We start from the raw sequence: 21,096 nt of genomic DNA, 5'->3' as shown, positions 1-21,096 counted from the left end.
ATTGACTTCCACCAATTCAGTAGTTTGACTTTCCAACTTGGCAGCAAATAAGTATTACTTAGTATTTTTTGTATAGAAAGACAAGTCGGATGAGGGTAATATCTTTTATTGGACTAACTTCTACTGGTAAAAAAGACAAGCTTGCAAGCTTACACAGAGTTCTTCCTCTTAATTTAAATTATTTTAATAGATTATCATAAATCTAGCCTTGACATAGGTTGTCAGTTTCAAATTTAATTTTTGAATAATTGTCCATAGTGCATTATAAACAATGTACTTGTATCAGATCTTAGGTTTACAGAAGAAGGAAAGGCAGTTCAAAAGTGGCAAAGGAAAGATATTTTATACTGCAGGGGTTCTCAAACTGGGGGTCGGGACCCCTCAAGGGGTTGCGAGGTTATTGCATGGGGAGTTGCGAGCTGTCAGCCTCCTCCCTAAACCCTGCTTTGCATCCAGCATTTATAATGGTGTTAAATATATAAAAAAAGTGTTTTTAATTTATAAGGGGAGTTGCACTCAGAGGCTTGCTTTGTGAAAGGGGTCACCAGTACAGAAGTTTGGGAACTACTGGTGTACTGTATGTATCTCCCAAACAATTATAGCATTGCCCCTTGTACTAAGTAATTCAAGAATAAAGTTCTAATATAGCAATCCTTTGGGCCCATTTCGTAATTACGTCCAACCTAGGAAGCACAACAAAGCCTGTGACTAGAATAACAATATTCTTGTAGTTTTCATCGGTATGGAGAGCTATTTGAAGGTATTGGAATCCGGAATAATAATGCATGCAACCAAGCAGAGTGGGCTATGAGTCTGCCCATAGTTTGATGAAGGGTGAAAGTCCTAGAAAATGAGGGGCATGAATTTGAAAGATGGTGGTCATAGGACAACTAATGGAATATGGGCAAGTCGGTCCACATTGATTTGCTAAATCCCTAATAAAAAATAATTAGGTGCTACAGATACAAGAAACTCCAGAAATGCAAATAGGGAACTGGAATGTTTAGATTCTAAATGGCAGGTTTCAGAGTAGCAGCCGTGTTAGTCTGTATTCACAAACAGAAAAGGAGTACTAATGGCACCTTAGAGACTAACCAATTTATTTGAGCATAAGCTTTCGTGCCACTAGTACTCCTTTTCTTTTTAGATTCTAAATATTCCAGATAATTCAGATCTTATACTCCAAGTCCCAATGATTTTCAATGGGACTTGGGTTCCTAAGTCACTTCGTTGCTTTCCCAAATTTTACCCTTGGCTTCAGTAGTTGATTGATTGACTCAAACCAACCATGCTGGCTCCACACACTAGATACTCTCCTGCCTGGAGTAGACAGGAGTCATTGTATCTCCTGGGACTGTGGGGAGAAGAGGCTGTGCAAACACAGCTATGGACTGGCTGTGGAAACATGGACATCTGTGAAAAAATTGCATGGTGAATGCAAGCAAAGGGTCAGCAGCAGTGCTGCATGAAAGCAAAAGAACTTCAGGCAGATTTAAAGTGCAAAGGTTGGTTTAAAGATCATAAAATACATATGGTACGTAATCTGCAATAACCTAAATTTAGGTGAATACATTTAATGATACAATTTAGATATTAACATCCAAATATTCGGATACATCACTCATGAAACCTATCAATTTAATCTATCATTTAAATCAGCTTTTGTACCAAATGACTGGAGGATAGCTAATGTGAAGCCAATTTTTTAAAAGGATTCCAGAGGCGATCCCAGCAATTACAGGCCGGAAAGCCTGACTTCAGTACCAGGCAAAGTGGTTGAATCTATAATAAAGAACAAAATTGCCGGACACATAGATGAACATAATTTGTTGGGGAAGAGTCAACGTGTTTTTTCTAAAGGGAAATCATGCTTCACCAATCTACTAGAATTCTTTGAGGGGGTCAACAAGCATGTGGACAAAGGGGAATCCAGTGCATATAGTGTACTTAGATTTTCAGAAAGCCTTTGACAAGGTCCCTCACCAAAGGCTCTTAAGCAAAGTAAGCTATGATGGGATAAGAGGGAAGGTCCTCTCATGGATTGGTAACTGTTTAAAAGGTAGGAAAAAAGGGGTAGGAATAAATGGTCAGTTTTCAGAATGGAGAGAGGTAAATAGTGGTGACCCCCGGGGTCTGTACTGGGCCCAGTCCTATTCAACATATCCATAAATGATCTGGAAAAAGGGTAAACAGTGAGGTGGCAAAATTTGCAGATGATACAAAACTACTCAAGATACTTAAGTCCCAGGCAGACTGTGAAGAGCTACAAAGGGATCTTTCAAAACTGGGTGACTTGGCAACAGACTAGCAGATTAAATGTAATGTTGATAAATGTAAAGTAATGCACACTCGGGGGAGGGATAGCTCAGTGGTTTGAGCATTGGCCTGCTAAACCTAGGGTTGTGAGTTCAATCCTTGAGGGGGCCATTTAGGGATCTGGGGCAAAAATTGGAGATTGGTCCTGGTTTGAGCAGGGGGTTGGACTAGATGACCTCCTGAGGTCCCTTCCAAACCTGATATTCTATGATTTTATGAACTATAAATGATGGGGTCTAAATTAGCTATTACCACTCAAGAAAGAGATCTTGGAGTCATTGTGGATACTTCTCTGAAAACATCCACTCAATGTGTAGCGACAGTCAAAAAAGCGAACAGAACGTTGGGAATCACCGAGAAAGGGGTAGATAATAAGACAGAAAATATCATATTGCTTCTATATAAATCCATGGTACAACCACATCTTGAATACTGCCTATAGATGTGGTCACCCTATCTCAAAAAAGATATATTGGAATTGGAAAAGGTTCAGAAAAGGGCAACAAAAATGATTAGGGGTATGGAACGGCTTCCGTATGAGGAGAGATTAACAAGACTGGCACTTTTCAGCTTGGAAAAGAGACGACTGAGGTCTATAAAATCATGACTGGTGTGGACAAAGTAAATAAGGAAGTGTTATTTACTCCTTCTCATAACATAAGAACTAGGGGCCCCCAAATGAAATTAATAGGCAGCAGGTTTAAAACAAACAAAAGGAAGTATTTCTTCACACAACACACAGTCAACCTGTGAAACTCTTTGCCAGAGGATGTTGTGAAGCCCAAGACTATAACAGGGTTCAGAAAAGAACTAGATAAATTCATGGAGGATAGGGCAAACAATAGCTATTAGCCAGGATGGGCAGGAATGGTGTCCCTAGCCTCTGTTTGTTAGAAGCTGGGAATGGGGGCAGGAGATGGATCACTTGATGATTGCCTGTTCTGTTCATTTATAGAATATCAGGGTTGGAAGGGACCTCAGGAGGTCATCTAGTCCAACCCCCTGCTCAAAGCAGGACCAGTCCCCAACTAAATCATCCCAGCCAGGACTTTGTCAAGCCTGACCTTGAAAATCTCTAAGGAAGGAGATTCCACCACCTCCCTAGGTAACCTATTCCAGTGCTTCACCACTCTCCCAGTGAAAAAGTTCCCTCTGGGGCACCTGGCTTTGGCCACTGTCGGAAGACAGGATACTTGGCTAGATGTACTTTTGGTCTGACCCAGTATGGCCATTCTTATGTTCTTAAAAGTTATACAGAGAGTTGGTTGTGGAAAGCAAATATATCAATGAGTGAAGATTGTCCCTCAATTGAGAATTTAGGATAGTTTGTCCCTTAGAAAATACAATCCATCAGGGAAGTACGTTCAGTTACTTTTCAATGCTACTCCAGCTCATCTCTTCTGGTGTTTCCTATGTCTGGTGATGTGTTCTAGATCAGTAAAAAGAAAAGGAGTACTTGTGGCACCTTAGAGACTAACCAATTTATTTGAGCATAAGCTTTTGTGAGCTACAGCTCACTTCATCGGATGCATGCATCGGATGCGAATACAGACTAACACGGCTGTTACTCTGAAACCTGTCATTATTCTAGATCAGTGTTTCTCAAATGGTAGGTCACAGAAAATTTATAGATGGGTTGCAGACCTGGTGCAGGGAGGAGATTCTGGGGTGGAGGGTGTTGAAGAGCAAGCCCACCCTGCAGTGGCAGCTCCTGTCCTGGCTCCCCACTCTGGACATTGCAACCTGGTACACAGGATCACAGTACTTATCAGGTTTGGCCTGGTTGACTGTTATGACAGATGGGCAGCTGGACCAAATTTTAGTGAATAGTGTTGTGATCTGGCATACAGAAGGGCACTGGGCCAAATCTGAATGGTGTTACAACCCTGTGCGCCAGGTCATAACACTCAGAGTAGGGAGCTAGGCCCAGCACTGAGGCGCAGAAGCCCCCACTGCGGGGCGAGGGTGGGCAAGATCACACTCCTGCCTCAACCCAGACCTCCCCTCCAGGCTGGGATTTGGCTTGTAGTGCTGCGGTGGAGGGCGCTGCTGTGGGTGGTCATTGCCCCCTTGGCAGGGCAAGGAGGAGAAGGTGGTGGAGAAAGAGAAGGACACTGGCCTGTGATTTTGGGGGGCCCTCCCCAAATTTGGAGCCTTAGTGGGTCACAAAAAAGACAAAATGCAATTGGTTGGTCACCTTACTTAAAAGTTTGAGAACCACTGTTCTAGATAGATGTCCCTCGACCACCTGATGCTTCCCGACACCATGAGTGTAGCACTGACTGATTCCACATTCCTGCAACAGTCACTCATTACTGGGTTCTCATGCGTCCTGGGCCCTGATGATCAGAGCGTGTGTTTGAACCTTGTAACCCCTAGCTCTCAAGGCACTGGCCAGAGGAGTGTATTTCTCTACTTTTCGAGCTCAGGCGTTGTGGAAGGCCGGGGTCCTGTTCTCAAAGGGCGCTGTGATGTCCACCATGACGACCTTTTTCCATTCCTAATTGGTGGTGATGGTGTCCAGTCGCAGTTAGCTGTCTGTTCCGGGGATGGTGGAGTTCACAGCAGCCTTCCCATCGGGTGGTGGGATGGCTCTGATTAGGCGATTCTGGATGGCGTTGTCACAGCTGCCAGGCTCTGGAATGGGACTTGAGCTACACAAGACATGGGGTAGCATCTTGCTGGCATAGCCGCATTTCCTGCATCGCTTGTCCCGTATCCCAGTGCAGATGGCTCTGTTCAGCAGGACGCAGTTGAGCCTGGCCCTGTGGATGAACCTCCTCTCAGCAAGTCAACTGAAACAGTCCTTGTGAGGAAGTGGTTGCTGGCGTCCCACTTGCATGTCACCTTGAAGGCCTTCCCCTGGTCTGGTTTCAGTTCAGGTCTTCAACATACTGGCAGCGGATGGCATCCTTCAGGGTCCTCTCCAGCATGGTTCTAGCTCTTGGAGTGATGATTGTGTGCTCTGTATTCTTAACCTGCGGCACTAGGACTCTCCGCTCCTGACGTTCCTCACACCACGTCCAGTGACAGCTGATACGCTTCTCCATTCGTCACATAGCATTGCAGGCACGAATCCAGAGTGAAGCACAGTCTTCCCTGTTTTTTCCAAATTCGCCTTCCAATGAGCTGCTCAGGTAGGTGGCGACATGTTGGTTGGATGGGGTCCTATCGATTTGCTTCCTGATGACATCCTGCATAGCACTCTCTGTGATGTTCCTTATCATGGTGTCCGGGCACATCAGAAGGCGGAAGGTGTGAGTGATCACCACAACGTTGCACAGATCACCCATTCGAGGGATGTTGGTGCCGGTTGCAAAATGGTTTCCCACTGACCAGTAGCAATCTAGTGTTTGCAAGCTTCTAGAATGCAGTTGCCACTTGTTTCTCCACTGTCAGTGCAGCTCTTAATGTGGTATTACTGCCCTCGAGTGCTGGGGTGAGCTTGGCATACAGATCCAGGAATCTGGCCTTTCACATCTGAAAGTTCTGCAGGCACTGCTCATCGTCTTGAACCTCCATTACCATATGATCCCACCAGTTAGTGCTCGTTTCTTGTGTCCAGAAGCAGCGCTCAGCCATCCGCAGCTACTCTGTAAATGCTACCAACAACTTTTCAGTGTGTCCCTCAGGAAACAGTCCTCGAAGAAATTGTCATGTCCCTCATTGTTACTGTACTTCCTGTGGGTCTGCAAACACCGGGGAATTGTGTACCATTCATGAGATTAGTGCAGAGGTCTGTGGGCTTCATGTTTCTGTTACAGATGGCAGACACTGAAAAGAGCCATGTGAGGTTGTGGAATATTTTTAAAAAGACACAAATTATGGGATATGAATAGCATGATGGGATGGCGAAAGTTGCATTCTGAGAACTTGACCTCTAGCTTCCAGAGATCCATGGGCAAGTCTTTTCTATCCCACAAAATGTGAAAATATCCCAAAAGGCATTGTGCTGGATGGTGGCATGTGACTCACTGGAATGCTTACTCATGGTGCACTACAGTTTGCATTGACACAAGCACTCTGGTGAGTATGTGCCGCGCCAGTTCAAACAGGCAAGTATGCATGAGCAATAGACAAAATTCGGCAGCTGTACTCCCACATAAGTTATGTTGACCAAAGCTTTTAAGATATGATCTCAAATGAGGGGTATCAGATTTAGCCTATGGAATGGGTTAAAATGTTTCATAGGCTGGACTATATTCATTTAGGGCTACATATGCGCTGATGTCAATGGGAGGTTTTACACAGAGGTCATGGGTAAAATATGGTCTTTATGTGGTAACTGAATTTTAGAACCATTGACTTCATGGAACTAAATCAGTTAGCTGAGGATCTGACTTTTGTTTATTAATATTATTTGTTCAATACTTTATTGTTGCATTTAGCATCACTCACTGGGGAAAATCCGTGCCCCGTTAAGGCCATAGCTATTTCTGCCCTTTGTTTCTAACCCTTCTCCATCCTCTCCCTTCACTGTTTGTCTCCTTTGTTGTTCTTATTCCACATGTACTTCACTCCCTTTCCATCTACTATAATGGTCAGCAATGAAATAGTTAATTTTGACTTCTAAAATGTCATCTTCAGGCTTTCGATTTACACCTCTGAGTGAGATTAATGGAGCTGGGGAAGTTGACACCTCTGAGTCAGACTGTCTGCACTTGGAAAAAGACAACTTTGTGTTATACTTCGATCACATTTTGGAGACTTGTGCTAGAAGGTTATTTTTTTTTAAAAGACAAACCAGCAGAATCTGAACATGTCATGCGGCTCTCCATAACATTAAGAAGGTCAGACATTTGACTTAGTTGGACTGCAACAGTCAGCTTTTCTGTATTGTATGCAGTGTTCCTGGATTGACATGGCTACAATGATTTTAGAGAGAGAAGATGAGTGAGGTAATATCTTTCATTGGGCCAGCTTCTGTTGGTGAGACAGACATGCTTTTGAGCTTATACAGCGCTTATCTTCAGGTCTGGGAATTGAAACTGAGCATATTTCCCACACCAGAAGAGCTCTGTGTAAGCTCAAAACCTTGTCCCTCTCATCAACAGAAGTTAGTCCAATAACAGATATTACGTTCCCCACCGTCTCTCTCTAACTTTACTGTTACTGATTCCGCCTATTCTTAAGTTTATCAAGCATGGTAGAAATCATTTCTTTGGAGAAATCCTCTTCTGCTGCTACAGTTTCTGAAGAACAAAATGATCTCTCTGAATGGTTCACTCCGCTGCAGATGGAGCTATCAGTTTGGAACTTTTTCCCATTTTTTTTAGTGCTCACTCTTTTTTTTTTTTTTTTTTTTTTTTTTCCCCCTCACATTTTTCAGTTGAAAAAAGTAAAGTGAATGTTGTCATCCAACTGTCTCCCTCCCTTGCTCTGTCCCACTTTCTCAAACTTTAAACTTTTTTCTAACTTTTTCTATTGTCAGAAAAATATATAGGGAAGGGAGAATGGGTTTGTCTTGGTTTAACTTCCCCATCCTTTTTCAGTGGGGGTAAAGAGGGAACAGATGAAAAAAGAGGTCAGGGGATGTAGAAAAATGAAAATCAACAACCAAAAATAATGACAGGTTTCAGAGTAACAGCTGTGTTAGTCTGTATTTGCAAAAAGAAAAGGAGTATTTGTGGCACCTGAGAGACCAACCAACTTATTTGAGCATAAGCTTTTGTGAGCTACAGAAGTGAGCTGTAGCTCACGAAAGCTTATGCTGAAATAAATTGGTTGGTCTCTAAGGTGCCACAAGTACTCCTTTTCTTTTAACAACCAAAAAGTTTTAGTTTCTGAACACTAAACTAATGGAAATTGAAATGAAAAATATGATAGAGAATGAAATGAAAATTTTCAAAATTCTTGCAAAAAATAAATTATTGTTCAAAAAAAAATTTCAGTAAAAAACCATGTTATTTTGACCTATTCTACCCAAGTCCTAGCTCCTTTTCCAGAGCATACGTTATGTAGGATCATACTAGATACCTGCTTTTGTATGATTGTTTGATCTCGGCTTGTACTCACTGTGATGTTGTATGATTAAAACATGACAATGTAGATCATTGTTGCTACCACTGTTATATAATTGCAACAAATTATATACAAAGTGTATCAAGTAAGGTATCAATGGAAAAGTAATGATTTGCTGAATATGATTATGCTATTTGTATGCATGTATCATTTTTGTATCTGAAGTTATGAATATTAACTATGTACCTGTATTTCAAATGTGTTTGCTCATGTGGTAACACCCACAAGGTATTTAGCCAGCACATTGCGAAGGAACTATATAAGCTGAAAGAAAAGGAGTACTTGTGGCACCTTAGAGACTAACCAATTTATTTGACCATGAGCTTTCGTGAGCTACAGCTCACTTCATCGGATGCATACCATGGAAACTGCAGAAGACATTATATACACACAGAGACCATGAAACAATACCTTCTCTCACCCCACTGTCCTGCTGGTAATAGCTTATCAAAAGTGATCATCAAGTTGGGCCATTTCCAGCACAAATCCAGGTTTTCTCACCCTCCGCCCACAAACTCACTCTCCTGCTGGTAATAGCCCATCCAAAGTGACCATTCTCTTCACAATGTGTATGATAATCAAGGTGGGCCATTTCCTGCACAAATCCAGGTTCTCTCACTCCCTCACCCCCCTCCAAAAACCACACACACAAACTCACTCTCCTGCTGAGTGACCCATCAAAGAACACTTAACTCACAATGGACCATGGAAGATGCCTATCTATACTTAATGGGCTTTTCCTGAGGACATTCTAACTAGAGTATGGGTAATGGCTTCTGCTGTGACTAAGCAAAGCAGGCATGGACATGTGACTTGCCCATGTGACTCCAAACCCAGTTCTCAGTGGTGACAGATGACAGAACAAGGAGCAATGGTCTCAAGTTGCAGTGAAGGAGGTCTACGTTGGATATTAGGAAAAACTATTTCACTAGGAGGGTGGTGAAGCGCTGGAATGGGTTGCCTAGGGAGATGGTGGAATCTCCATCCTTAGAGATTTTTAAGGCCCAGCTTGATAAAGCCCTGGCTGGGATGATTTAGCTGGGGTTGGCCCTGCTTTGAGCAGGGGGTTGGACTAGATGACCTTCTGGGATCTCTTCCAACCCTAATCTTCTATGATTCTATGACTAAGCAAAACGTGCATGGACGTGTGACTTGCCCATGTAACTCCAAACTCCGTCTTGTTACCTGTAATTTTCACAAACTAGAACAATGGGTTTCTCTTCACTTGGCGGAAGCTATAAAAGGCCCTGGAAACATCTCCATTTTGCCTCTTTCCTGCTCTGATCTCTGGACTATGAACTTATACTAATGGGAGCATTCTAACCAAGGGACTGAGGACCTTCCAGTGATTTGAAAGCAACCAGAGACTGAACAAGCCAGCAGTTTATTCCATCATTGCTACAGGCCTGATCCAAGAACCTTGCATTTATTGTTACATACTTTTAGCCTATTTTAACTCTTACCTTTCTTTCTTTTTATAAATAAACCTTTAGATATTAGATACTAATTAAGCATGATTATTGGGTAAGATCTGAATTGTATATTGACCTGGTATGTGTCTGGCCCTTTGGGATCAGAAGAACCCTTTAGTTGATGAAATTGAGTTTTAAAAAACACTCATCATTAAGTCTAGTGTTTTTAGTGGTGATATAAGGACTGGAATGCCTAAGGAGACTGCTTTTCTGACTTCTTGTTAGCCAGTGTGGTGAAACAGAAGTTTACTTATGTTGCTGGTTTGGTATATCTTATGGGAGAATAACCACCAGTTTGTGGAGGGTGTCTTCCCTATTTCTCAGCAGTTTGTCCTGAATTTGGCATTCTCAGTTGTGACCCACTGAGGCATGGTGACACTCACCCTGCCCTTTTCTTCCTCATCTCTCCACCCTCCTTTTCTTGCCTTAAAAAGAAAAATATATATTTTTTCCAGCTTGTTGGCACTCTGGGGCACTTGGGCCTCTAAAGTCTTAAATTTGAAAGAGTCCTGGTTTTATGGTTGGAGGCAGAAAAGTGCTCACCAGACCTGCGAGGCTTGTTCCCCTGTCAGTTGAAATGTTGGCAGTGGGGAGCACCATGAAACCTGACAATCATAGAATATCAGGGTTGGAAGGGACCTCAGCAGGTCATCTAGTCCAACCCCTGCTCAAAGCAGGACCAATCCCCAATTTTTGCCCCAGATCCCAAAACAGCCACCTCAAGGATTGAACTCACAACCCTAGGTTTAGCAGGCCAATGCTCAAACCACTGAGCTATTCCCTCCCTTGGCCCTTCATGCTTTCAGAGTAAAGGTGTTATGCTAAAGAATGAGAGTGTCGTGTGGAATGGTAAGAGGAGGAATAATGGAATACTTCATTGCCTTTTAAAAAAAAATTGAAAGGATGGTTGCAGCTAAGCTTTGACTAGTCAGTGGTTCCAATCAGAGGAAGTCTTTAAGGACTGCAGACTTTTGCTGTAGTGCGTACAGGTCTCATTTTCAGTGTCTCATTTTGTTCTCTGCATGGTCTTCTTTCAGTCCCTCTTCTAAGGGAATGGCTCCTTAATGTCACCTTCTGCTGCAAATATTATTCTCAAGTTTTAAGATTTACTTTTGGTCTAGTTTACCAAGAATTTTTCTATGCCTGGTTTTAACACCTCTGTTTCTTTGCAGGTTCTTGTCACAATATACGCAGACTACATTGCCCCTCTGTTTGATAAATTCATTCCACTTCCTGAGGGAGAGCTCAAACAAGCAATTGAAATGATGGCAAAAAGTATTGACTTTCCTTTGACTAAGGTCTATGTTGTAGAAGGTGAGACTTTTAAGTAAACACACAGATGCAGTTCATAAACTCCTTACTTTTTAGTTTCCTTTTAGTTTTATTGATTGGGGGGGTTATTTAAGTTTGCCAGCTCCTATGCTTTAGGTGAGGGCATGTGCTCTAGTTATTTCTATGAAGGCACATTTGTGTCTTAGGGTTAGTAAAGTTATAATAAAGTTGCCAGAATGAAAGTTGTCTGTGCAACCTTAAATCAGGCGCGCGCGTACACGCACACGCGCACACACACACACACATACACACAGCCCCCCGTGTGTATGTATTTTCAGTGTTTCATAGGAAGTATGTCATAGAGCAAAGAATAGAACCAGGCCTTCTGGGTCCCAGTTCAGTGCATTAAACAACGGAAAATCCTCTCACAACCCTGTGCCTCATTAAATGTCCATTTTCTACAGTCGCTGAAGCAGGTATCTGATGGATGAAATTCTTCCATCATGATTAAAGGCAATGCCATAATTCATATGCACAAGGAAGTTAAATTAAGGTTACCCAGCAACTTTCATTCCGGGATTTCCTAACTTTTAAGCATTTGACATTTCAACCCTTAACATTCATTGAAAAGATACAAAAATCTATGCTTTCCTAGATTTAAAACCCTCTGAAAATTCATCATGTGGAAACATATCAGTCCCACACGTCATCAGTTGCCTGAATCCAAGACCTTTATTTCACAGCACAGATCTCCACTACTTGAGCTAAGAGAGTAACAGTTAGTAGTAGTAGACTGTTATCTTCTGTGTGGACCTGCCGCTAGAAGAGGGTATGATATCCTTTTGCCAGTGGCTTTTCACAACTATTTATTAGAAGAATATTGTAAGTTAAGATTCCTGGGTTCTATTCTTGTTTTGAGGGGCGGAGGGAGGGGTCAGGTCTAGTGATTAGACAGTGCAGCAAGGCACATAGATTTGGCACATTTAGTCAGAAAGGCAATGTGGTCAATGTATGAGATTTGGGTTCTATTCATGACTCTTCCAGATGCCACCTTGTGTTACGTCTGCAAAATGGGGTGAATGATATTAGCATGTTTTGTAGGATATGATGCCATGCTTAAGAATAAGGGCTGTGAAATTCATAGAATTGTTAAGGAAGCCTTTAGACTAGAACCCATGTTGTCTCTTAACTTCCAGCACAACGCACCTTTTCTTAGGTCAAAAGGATATTTTGCAGCTCCTGTTTTGCCTGTATCCCATCTAGAGCCATGTAAGGCTCTCTAGAGTCTAGGAGCAGGTACCGTGGAGTTGCCATAGAGGGAGCTGTGGGGATGGGAACGTGCTTGGTGAAAAAGGTCTATAATTTCAGCAATGAGCCTCTAACAGGCTCTGCTCATCTTGTGTGAATGACAACTTTCAGAGGCCAAATACAGGTTAGTTTTCATGGAGACAGCAAAAAGCACCTCTCTGACCTAAAGAGTATCCATCCAAATTTTAATTTCACATGCCACACTGGGGCACTGGAGCTCTTTAAGGAAATAGTTGGGGGGGGAAAGGTGAACATTTGCAAAACTACCTATTTTTTCCCAACATAATTCTTGGAAATAGCTGAATTGTTGAAAGGTACAAAACATTAGACTGAGGTAAAGAGAACAAATGGAAAAAATTAGCCCAAATGGTTATAGTTTGGCAAAGTTCTGAGCAACTAAAAACAGGCTCACAATGGAAAGTGTTTGCAAACCTTACCTGATCAGTATCAGCTCTTCCTATTAATTAACTATGGTACTAACTTCAGATCTGATCTAAAGCGCCTTGAAATCAGTGGGAGCCTTTCCATTATCTTCACTGGGCTTCGGGTGAGCTTTTAATGTTTAAATCAGTCTTATTAAAACTTTAACAGAGTTAAGGTTGCCTGTTGATCACTCGTGCCCTTCCGGAATGTCGAGTTCAGCGAAACTCAGACTTCTGAAACCAGGAAACGCAGAGTTAAGGTAAATGCCCATGCAACCTTAACTTTGCCCCCCTGGAGCTGGCAATGGCCAGTGGGAATTGATGATTAACGATGGATAGGGGAAAGAATAAATTTCTGTGGCATCCTGTATGCAAGTGTGAAGGAGTTGTAAAAGGATATGAAGTGAAAGCGTGGTATTCTCTCAAGGCAGTAGGCTCAGTGTTTGTTTGAGCACAGGGCAAGTGCAGGTCGCACCTGTCCAATACAAGGCAGAGTGGGAGTGTGTATGTATTATGGGTGTTGTGGAGCATTGCTCAAAGAAGGCAGAGGTAAGATTGTGTGGTCATCGTCTTTAACTTTGTATTTCCTGATTATCAGAAGTGTAAGTTTTACTGAACTTGATGTTCTGGAAAGGGACAAGGTGTCACTAGGCAACCTTAACTCTGTATTAACGAAGTATTTTGCTATTTAATTTTTTTTTAAACAACAAGATTGTTTTTCGTAGGAGCAGTGGCCATTTAGGTAGTTTTGCCTCTTACCTAGATTTGCAGTTGATAGGCTACTGGGCTAGGTAATAATCAAAAGACCTAGCTTTTGTACAGTGCTTTTCTTTACTAGATATCAAAGAACTTTTCATTATCTCCATTTTACAGGAAACTAAGGCACAGAGTTGAAGTGATTTGCCCAAGGTCACCCAGCAAACCAGTGGCAGAGCTAGAAATGGTCCCAGTCCAGTGGTCTTTCCACTGGTTGCTAGGTGATTCCTCAGTGCTCCTTTCCCCCTCCTGTACATCTTGTTATAGTGCAATGGGGATGATGGTCATGCTTTGAAATGTTTGCAGTGTGTAGTGGCTGACGAGGCCAGTGAGAGAAATCTCAGACGTTGTCTTTGTCCCGAAATCTTGACAGTTTTATTATATGGTGGTTACCAAAAGTTTTAAGCATCTTAGGGCACGTCTTCACTGGCAACGTTAAACGTTTAACATGGTTTATGTAGTCGCAGCATGGAACTGGGAGAGCGCTCTCCCAGCACTCTAAAAAAATCAACCTTAATGAGGGGAATAGCTACCAGTGCTGGTTCACTGTTTACACTGACACTTTATAGCACTGAAACTTGCAGCGCTCAGGGGGGTGTTTTTTCACATCCCTGAACGAGAAATTTGCAGTGCTATAAAGTGCCAGTGTAGACAAGCCCCAAGAGAAGACTGGTTTGAGTCTCTTTCTTCTTCCTTTGTCCCACCATTCCCTGCCAACGTTTCCAGGGTGATCCTCCCCTTACAATCCAGTTAGCACCCAGAACACAATAGCAGCATAGCAGGCTCAGAGAGGTGTTCATAGAATATCAGGGTTGGAAGGGACCTCAGGAGGTCATCTAGTCCAACCCCCTGCTCAAAGCAGGACCAACACCAACTAAATCATCCCAGCCAGGGCTTTGTCAAGCCTGACCTTAAAAACTTCAAAAGAAGGAGATTCCACCACCTCCCTAGGTAACGCATTCCAGTGCTTCACCACCCTCCTACTGGAAAAGTTTTTCCTAATATCCAACCTAAACCTCCCCAGGTGTTAAGTGGTCCATTCATCTCAATGAGATGTTCTTAGCTGAAAAAGCATACCCAGTGGAGCTGAATATAGCCCGAAACATTAGCTCTGAAACATCAACTGCTGCATTCATGTCAGTCGGTGTTCTTTTCTCCCCTTCCCACTGCTGGAGAGTTTCCAGTGTCAAGCATTCCCAGTTTCAGCCATGTGTTCTTGGTGGCTGTTCTAAGCTCCCCACCCAGAGCAGCAGGGCTTCCACAGATCATGGCTCACATGTTGGGATCAGAAGGAGAGTCAGACCCCTATAGCTGGGCAGGGCCCACAGATCCTCGTTTACAGAGGGGGAGTAGGGAGACAGGCTTAGACACACACCCACCATCACCCGCAGAAAGGCAGGCTTCTCAGATCACAAGGAGAGCCAGGAAGAGGGACCATACCCCGTAGATGGTCCTGGGGCCCCCAGGTGCCCCTGCTCGTATTCTCCCCCAGTCCTCCTGTCACCACCAAGACCCCCATCCCAGTGTCCCACCCATTACCTGACCCTCTCCCTCCATTAATCGCCTTCCAAATCACCTCTCTTCCCCTCACTGCATCCCATCCCCCTCTCCCCCTATTCCCGTCTGCTCTTCCACCACTAATCATGCTTCCCTCCCAGGGAAGTTACACGTTTGCACGTGTAACTTATTTTCTTCTCAAAAAACAGTTTAATTACCTGCTGAATATTCTGCTGTCTTCAGATTGCATTTCCCTAAAATAAACCCTTTGACAGATTGGAGCCCGTTTTCTTTTTATTTCAGAATTCTGTCCTGGGTTGGATTTGAATTCACAGTGCCTGGAAGCTATTCAGATTCAGAGTAGCAGCCGTGTTAGTCTGTATTCGCAAAAAGAAAAGGAGTACTTGTGGCACCTTAGAGACCAACCAATTTATTTGAGCATAAGCTTTCGTGAGCTCATGCTCAAATAAACTGGTTGGTCTCTAAGGTGCCACAAGTACTCCTTTTATTCAGATTCAGTGATTGGTACATTCTCCCTTGAGTCATTCAGGTCCTGTAATGTAGAGTTAGTTTTCCAGATAGTTAGCCCCTCTCTCTCAGCACTTGCTCAGTGTAATTTGTTTGACATGCCATCAAGCATTTCAGAGGGTACCTCTCCTAACTGAAGAACTAAAGTCTTTAGCTAATAAGGTTATAATTTGATTTCCCCCAGGGCTAGTGGGTGGCTAATTCTCAAGCACCTGAGACCCTGGTGTGATCTCAGCTCTGCTTTGATCTCTGTGAGCAAAAATTCATTGCTAGATATGTTTCAGAGGAACAGCCGTGTTAGTCTGTATTCGCAAAAAGAAAAGGAGTACTTGTGGCACCTTAGAGACTAACCAATTTATTTGAGCATGAGCTTTTGTGAGCTACAGCTCACTTCATCAGATGTATACCGTGGAAACTGCAGCAGACTTTATATACACACAGAGAATATGAAACAATACCTCCTCCCACCCCACTGTCCTGCTGGTAATAGCTTATCTAAAGTGATCAACAGGTGGGCCATTTCCAGCACAAATCCAGGTTTTCTCACCCTCCACCCCCCCCACACAAATTCACTCTCCTGCTGGTGCTAGCCCATCCAAAGTGACAACTCTTTACATAATCAAGTCGGGCTATTTCCTGCATAGATCCAGGTTTTCTCACATCCCCCCCACCCCCATACACACACAAACTCACTCTCCTGCTGGTAATAGCTCATCTAAACTGACCACTCTCCAAGTTTAAATCCAAGTTAAACCAGAACATCGGGGGGGGGGGGGTAGGAAAAAACAAGAGGAAACAGGCTACCTTGCATAATGACTTAGCCACTCCCAGTCTCTATTTAAGCCTAAATTAATAGTATCCAATTTGCAAATGAATTCCAATTCAGCAGTTTCTCGCTGGAGTCTGGATTTGAAGTTTTTTTGTTTTAAGATAGCGACCTTCATGTCTGTGATTGCGTGACCAGAGAGATTGAAGTGTTCTCCGACTGGTTTATGAATGTTATAATTCTTGATATCTGATTTGTGTCCATTTATTCTTTTACGTAGAGACTGTCCAGTTTGACCAATGTACATGGCAGAGGGGCATTGCTGGCACATGATGGCATATATCACATTGGTGGATGTGCAGGTGAACGAGCCTCTGATAGTGTGGCTGATGTTATTAGGCCCTGTGATGGTGTCCCCTGAATAGATATGTGGGCACAATTGGCAACGGGCTTTGTTGCAAGGATAAGTTCCTGGGTTAATGGTTCTGTTGTGTGGTATGTGGTTGTTGGTGAGTATTTGCTTCAGGTTGCGGGGCTGTCTGTAGGCAAGGACTGGCCTGTCTCCCAAGACTTGTGAGAGTGTTGGGTCATCCTTTAGGATAGGTTGTAGATCCTTAATAATGCGTTGGAGGGGTTTTAGTTGGGGGCTGAAGGTGACGGCTAGTGGCGTTCTGTTATTTTCTTTGTTAGGCCTGTCCTGTAGTAGGTAACTTCTGGGAACTCTTCTGGCTCTATCAATCTGTTTCTTTACTTCTGCAGGTGGGTATTGTAGTTGTAAGAAAGCTTGACAGAGATCTTGTAGGTGTTTGTCTCTGTCTGAGGGGTTGGAGCAAATGCGGTTGTATCGCAGAGCTTGGCTGTAGACGATGGATCGTGTGGTGTGGTCAGGGTGAAAGCTGGAGGCATGCAGGTAGGAATAGCGGTCAGTAGGTTTCCGGTATAGGGTGGTGTTTATGTGGCCATTGTTTATTAGCACTGTAGTGTCCAGGAAGTGGATCTCTTGTGTGGACTGGACCAGGCTGAGGTTGGTGGTGGGATGGAAATTGTTGAAATCATGGTGGAATTCCTCAAGGGCTTCTTTTCCATGGGTCCAGATGATGAAGATGTCATCAATATAGCGCAAGTAGAGTAGGGGCTTTAGGGGACGAGAGCTGAGGAAGCGTTGTTCTAAATCAGCCATAAAAATGTTGGCATACTGTGGGGCCATGCGGGTACCCATAGCAGTGCCGCTGATCTGAAGGTATACATTGTCCCCAAATGTAAAATCGTTATGGGTAAGGACAAAGTCACAAAGTTCAGCCACCAGGTTAGCCGTGACATTATCGGGGATAGTGTTCTTGACGGCTTGTAGTCCATCTTTGTGTGGAATGTTGGTGTAGAGGGCTTCTACATCCATAGTAGCCAGGATGGTGTTATCAGGAAGATCACCGATGGATTGAAGTTTCCTCAGGAAGTCAGTGGTGTCTCGAAGGTAGCTGGGAGTGCTGGTAGCGTAGGGCCTGAGGAGGGAGTCTACATAGCCAGACAATCCTGCTGTCAGGGTGCCAATGCCTGAGATGATGGGGCGCCCAGGATTTCCAGGTTTATGGATCTTGGGTAGTAGATAGAATATCCCAGGTCGGGGTTCCAGGGGTGTGTCTGTGCGGATTTGATCTTGTGCTTTTTCAGGGAGTTTCTTGAGCAAATGCTGTAGTTGCTTTTGGTAACTCTCAGTGGGCTCATAGGGTAATGGCTTGTAGAAAGTGGTGTTGGAGAGCTGCCGAGCAGCCTCTTGTTCATATTCCGACCTATTCATGATGACAACAGCACCTCCTTTGTCAGCCTTTTTGATTATGATGTCAGAGTTGTTTCTGAGGCTGTGGATGGCATTGCGTTCCGCATGGCTGAGGTTATGGGGCAAGTGATGCTGCTTTTCCACAATTTCAGCCCGTGCACGTCGGCGGAAGCACTCTATGTAGAAGTCCAGTCTGCTGTTTCGACCTTCAGGAGGAGTCCATCTAGAATCCCTCTTTCTGTAGTGTTGGCAGGGAGACCTCTGTGGATTAGTATGTTGTTCAGAGGTATTTTGGAAATATTCCTTGAGACGGAGACGTCAAAAATAGGATTCTAGGTCACCACAGAACTGTATCATGTTCGTGGGGGTGGAGGGGCAGAAGGAGAGGCCCCGAGATAGAACAGCTGCTTCTGCTGGGCTGAGAGTATAGTTGGATAGGTTAACAATATTGCTAGGTGGGGTGAGGGAACCATTGCTGTGGCCCCTTGTAGCATGTAGTAGTTTAGAAAGTTTAGTGTCCTTTTTCTTTTGTAGAGAAGCAAAGTGTGCGTTGTAAATGGCTTGTCTAGTTTTAGTAAAATCCAGCCACGAGGAAGTTTGTGTGGAAGGTTGGTTCTTTATGAGAGTATCCATTTTTGAGAGCTCATTCTTAATCTTTCCCTGTTTGCTGTAGAGGATCTTGATCAGGTGATTCCACAGTTTCTTTGAGAGCGTGAGGCACAAGCTGTCAGCATAGTCTGTGTGGTATGTAGATTGTAATGGATTTTTTACCTTCAGTCCTTTTGGTACGATGTCCATCTGTTTGCATTTGGAAAGGAAGATGATGTCTGTCTGTATCTGTACAAGTTTTTTCATGCAGTTGATAGATTTCCACTCCATATGGCTAAATGCAGTGCCTTGCATAATGACAGGTTTCAGAGGAACAGCCATGTTAGTCTGTATTCGCAAAAAGAAAAGGAGTACTTGTGGCACCTTAGAGACTAACCAATTTATTTGAGCATGAGCTTTCGTGAGCTACAGCTCACTTCATCAGATGTATACCGTGGAAACTGCAGCAGACTTTATATACACACAGAGAATATGAAACAATACCTCCTCCCACCCCACTGTCCTGCTGGTAATAGCTTATCTAAAGTGATCAACAGGTGGGCCATTTCCAGCACAAATCCAGGTTTTCTCACCCTCCACCCCCCCACACAAATTCACTCTCCTGCTGGTGCTAGCCCATCCAAAGTGACAACTCTTTACATAATCAAGTCGGGCTATTTCCTGCATAGATCCAGGTTTTCTCACATCCCCCCCACCCCCATACACACACAAACTCACTCTCCTGCTGGTAATAGCTCATCTAAACTGACCACTCTCCAAGTTTAAATCCAAGTTAAACCAGAACATCTGGGGGGGGGGGTAGGAAAAAACATATGTGAACGTTAAGAAAAGCTGTTTTTTGGGAGGGACTCTGTCTTGGGAATCCTGGATTCAAATGACCCCAAATTTGGGTTACTGATCAAACCCCACACTCCCACGTGGCACATAAAATTTCAAGGCAATCCAAGTAACCATGCAGACTGTAGAGCATTTCCAACAGTTGGACTTAAATCATTCCTAAAACTAGCAAAAATTACTCCACATATTTATGAAACAGCGTTTTTGAACAATTCTCTGTTTGTAGCAAATAAAAAAAAGATTTAGTCCTCAGTGTGGACTATCCAAAAAAGGAAGAATTATTTTAAATGCAGTCATTTCAGTTTCCCAATAGCAAAGGAGCCTTAGGGTATGTCTACAATATGGAGACTATAGCAGTATCACTATGTCACCGTATCTATGCCAACATAATGCTGTAGCATAGATTCAGCCTACATGACAGACGGGGTTTTTTCATTGGTATAGAAACTCCACATTCCAGAAAGACAATAGGTATGTCAGCAAACGTATTCTTCTGTAGACATAGCTGCATCTATAGGAGGGGAGGAGGGGTTAGGTCAGGTCATCATAGCTATTCTAAAGTGGTTGTGTGCCAGCATAAATGTAATCAGGGTCCTTGGTCTCATACAGCTTAACTCTTTTGCAGCATTAATTATATAAATTTATAAGGCCAGAAGGCACCATTGTGATTATCTGTGACATCATGCATAAGCTTCTTCCATGCTGAAGAGTAGCCTGTGGGAGAGGGGGTGAATCAGGCAATCAAGGCTGGCCTGATGGGCAGTGCAATAAAATTATAGGGAAGATGCGGCTATGTTGTGAAGGGCTTTGTAGTTAAGAATAAAAGTTTGTGCTTGACACAGTGGAAGAGAACTGAGTCAAAGATGAATAGAAGATTATGGGCTTGAGAGACAGAAAGGATGAGGGTACCATCTCTTCACTAATTTAGAGATGAGATGGGGAGGGGAGGGCCTCTAGGAAAAGATCAGGAGCTCTATTCTGACCATGTTAAGTTTCAGTTGATGGCTTGATGTCCATTAGGAGATTCCAGAAAAGGGGATGGAAACATTAGTTTAGATGGAAGGAGATTTGTCTGTGGTAAAGAGATAGATATGAGACATCAGTGTAAACATGGGGACAAACAAATTTCTTAATTTCATAGAGATTAAAGTCAGGAGGGACAATTAGATCATCTAGTCTGACCTCCTGTATAGCACAGGTCATTAATTTTCACCCAGATACCTCTATATTAAGTCCAAAGACTTTAGTTAGACCAAAGCATTTCAGTTCTCAGGAGCCTAAAGTGTGTGCCACAGGGAGAGACCAAGGTGCCACCAGTGCCCATGGCCCCTGCAGTGACAGGAGATTGATTAGATGAGATATGCCCAGATGATCCCAGCAGGTGAGCCATACTCCAAGCTGCAGAGACAAAAATGCACATCTCTTCTCCAGATCCCTGCCAAACTGACCACGTGAAAATTCCTTACTGACCCCAGATCTGATGATCAGTATCACCCTCAGCATGTGAGCAAGATACTA

General features: G+C 43.4%; 1 protein-coding gene across 5 annotated transcripts in view; it reads left to right on the top strand.

Moving 5' to 3' along the window:
- ZMPSTE24 (zinc metallopeptidase STE24) overlaps nucleotides 1–21,096 on the top strand; it is a 118,583-nt gene that overhangs the window by 66,576 nt on the left and 30,911 nt on the right. For all 5 annotated transcript variants that reach the window (XM_075121377.1, XM_075121375.1, XM_048826050.2 and 2 more), the window contains one exon: nucleotides 10,982–11,123. In XM_075121377.1, coding sequence (XP_074977478.1) covers nucleotides 10,982–11,123 — 142 coding nt within the window. The remainder of the gene's footprint in view (nucleotides 1–10,981; nucleotides 11,124–21,096) is intronic.

Source organism: Caretta caretta, chromosome 19 (genome assembly GCF_965140235.1).
Source record: "Caretta caretta isolate rCarCar2 chromosome 19, rCarCar1.hap1, whole genome shotgun sequence".
NCBI lineage: Eukaryota > Metazoa > Chordata > Testudines > Cheloniidae > Caretta > Caretta caretta.
The sequence above is the reverse complement of the archived record's forward strand: the minus strand, read 5'-3'. Positions and strand labels throughout refer to the sequence as shown.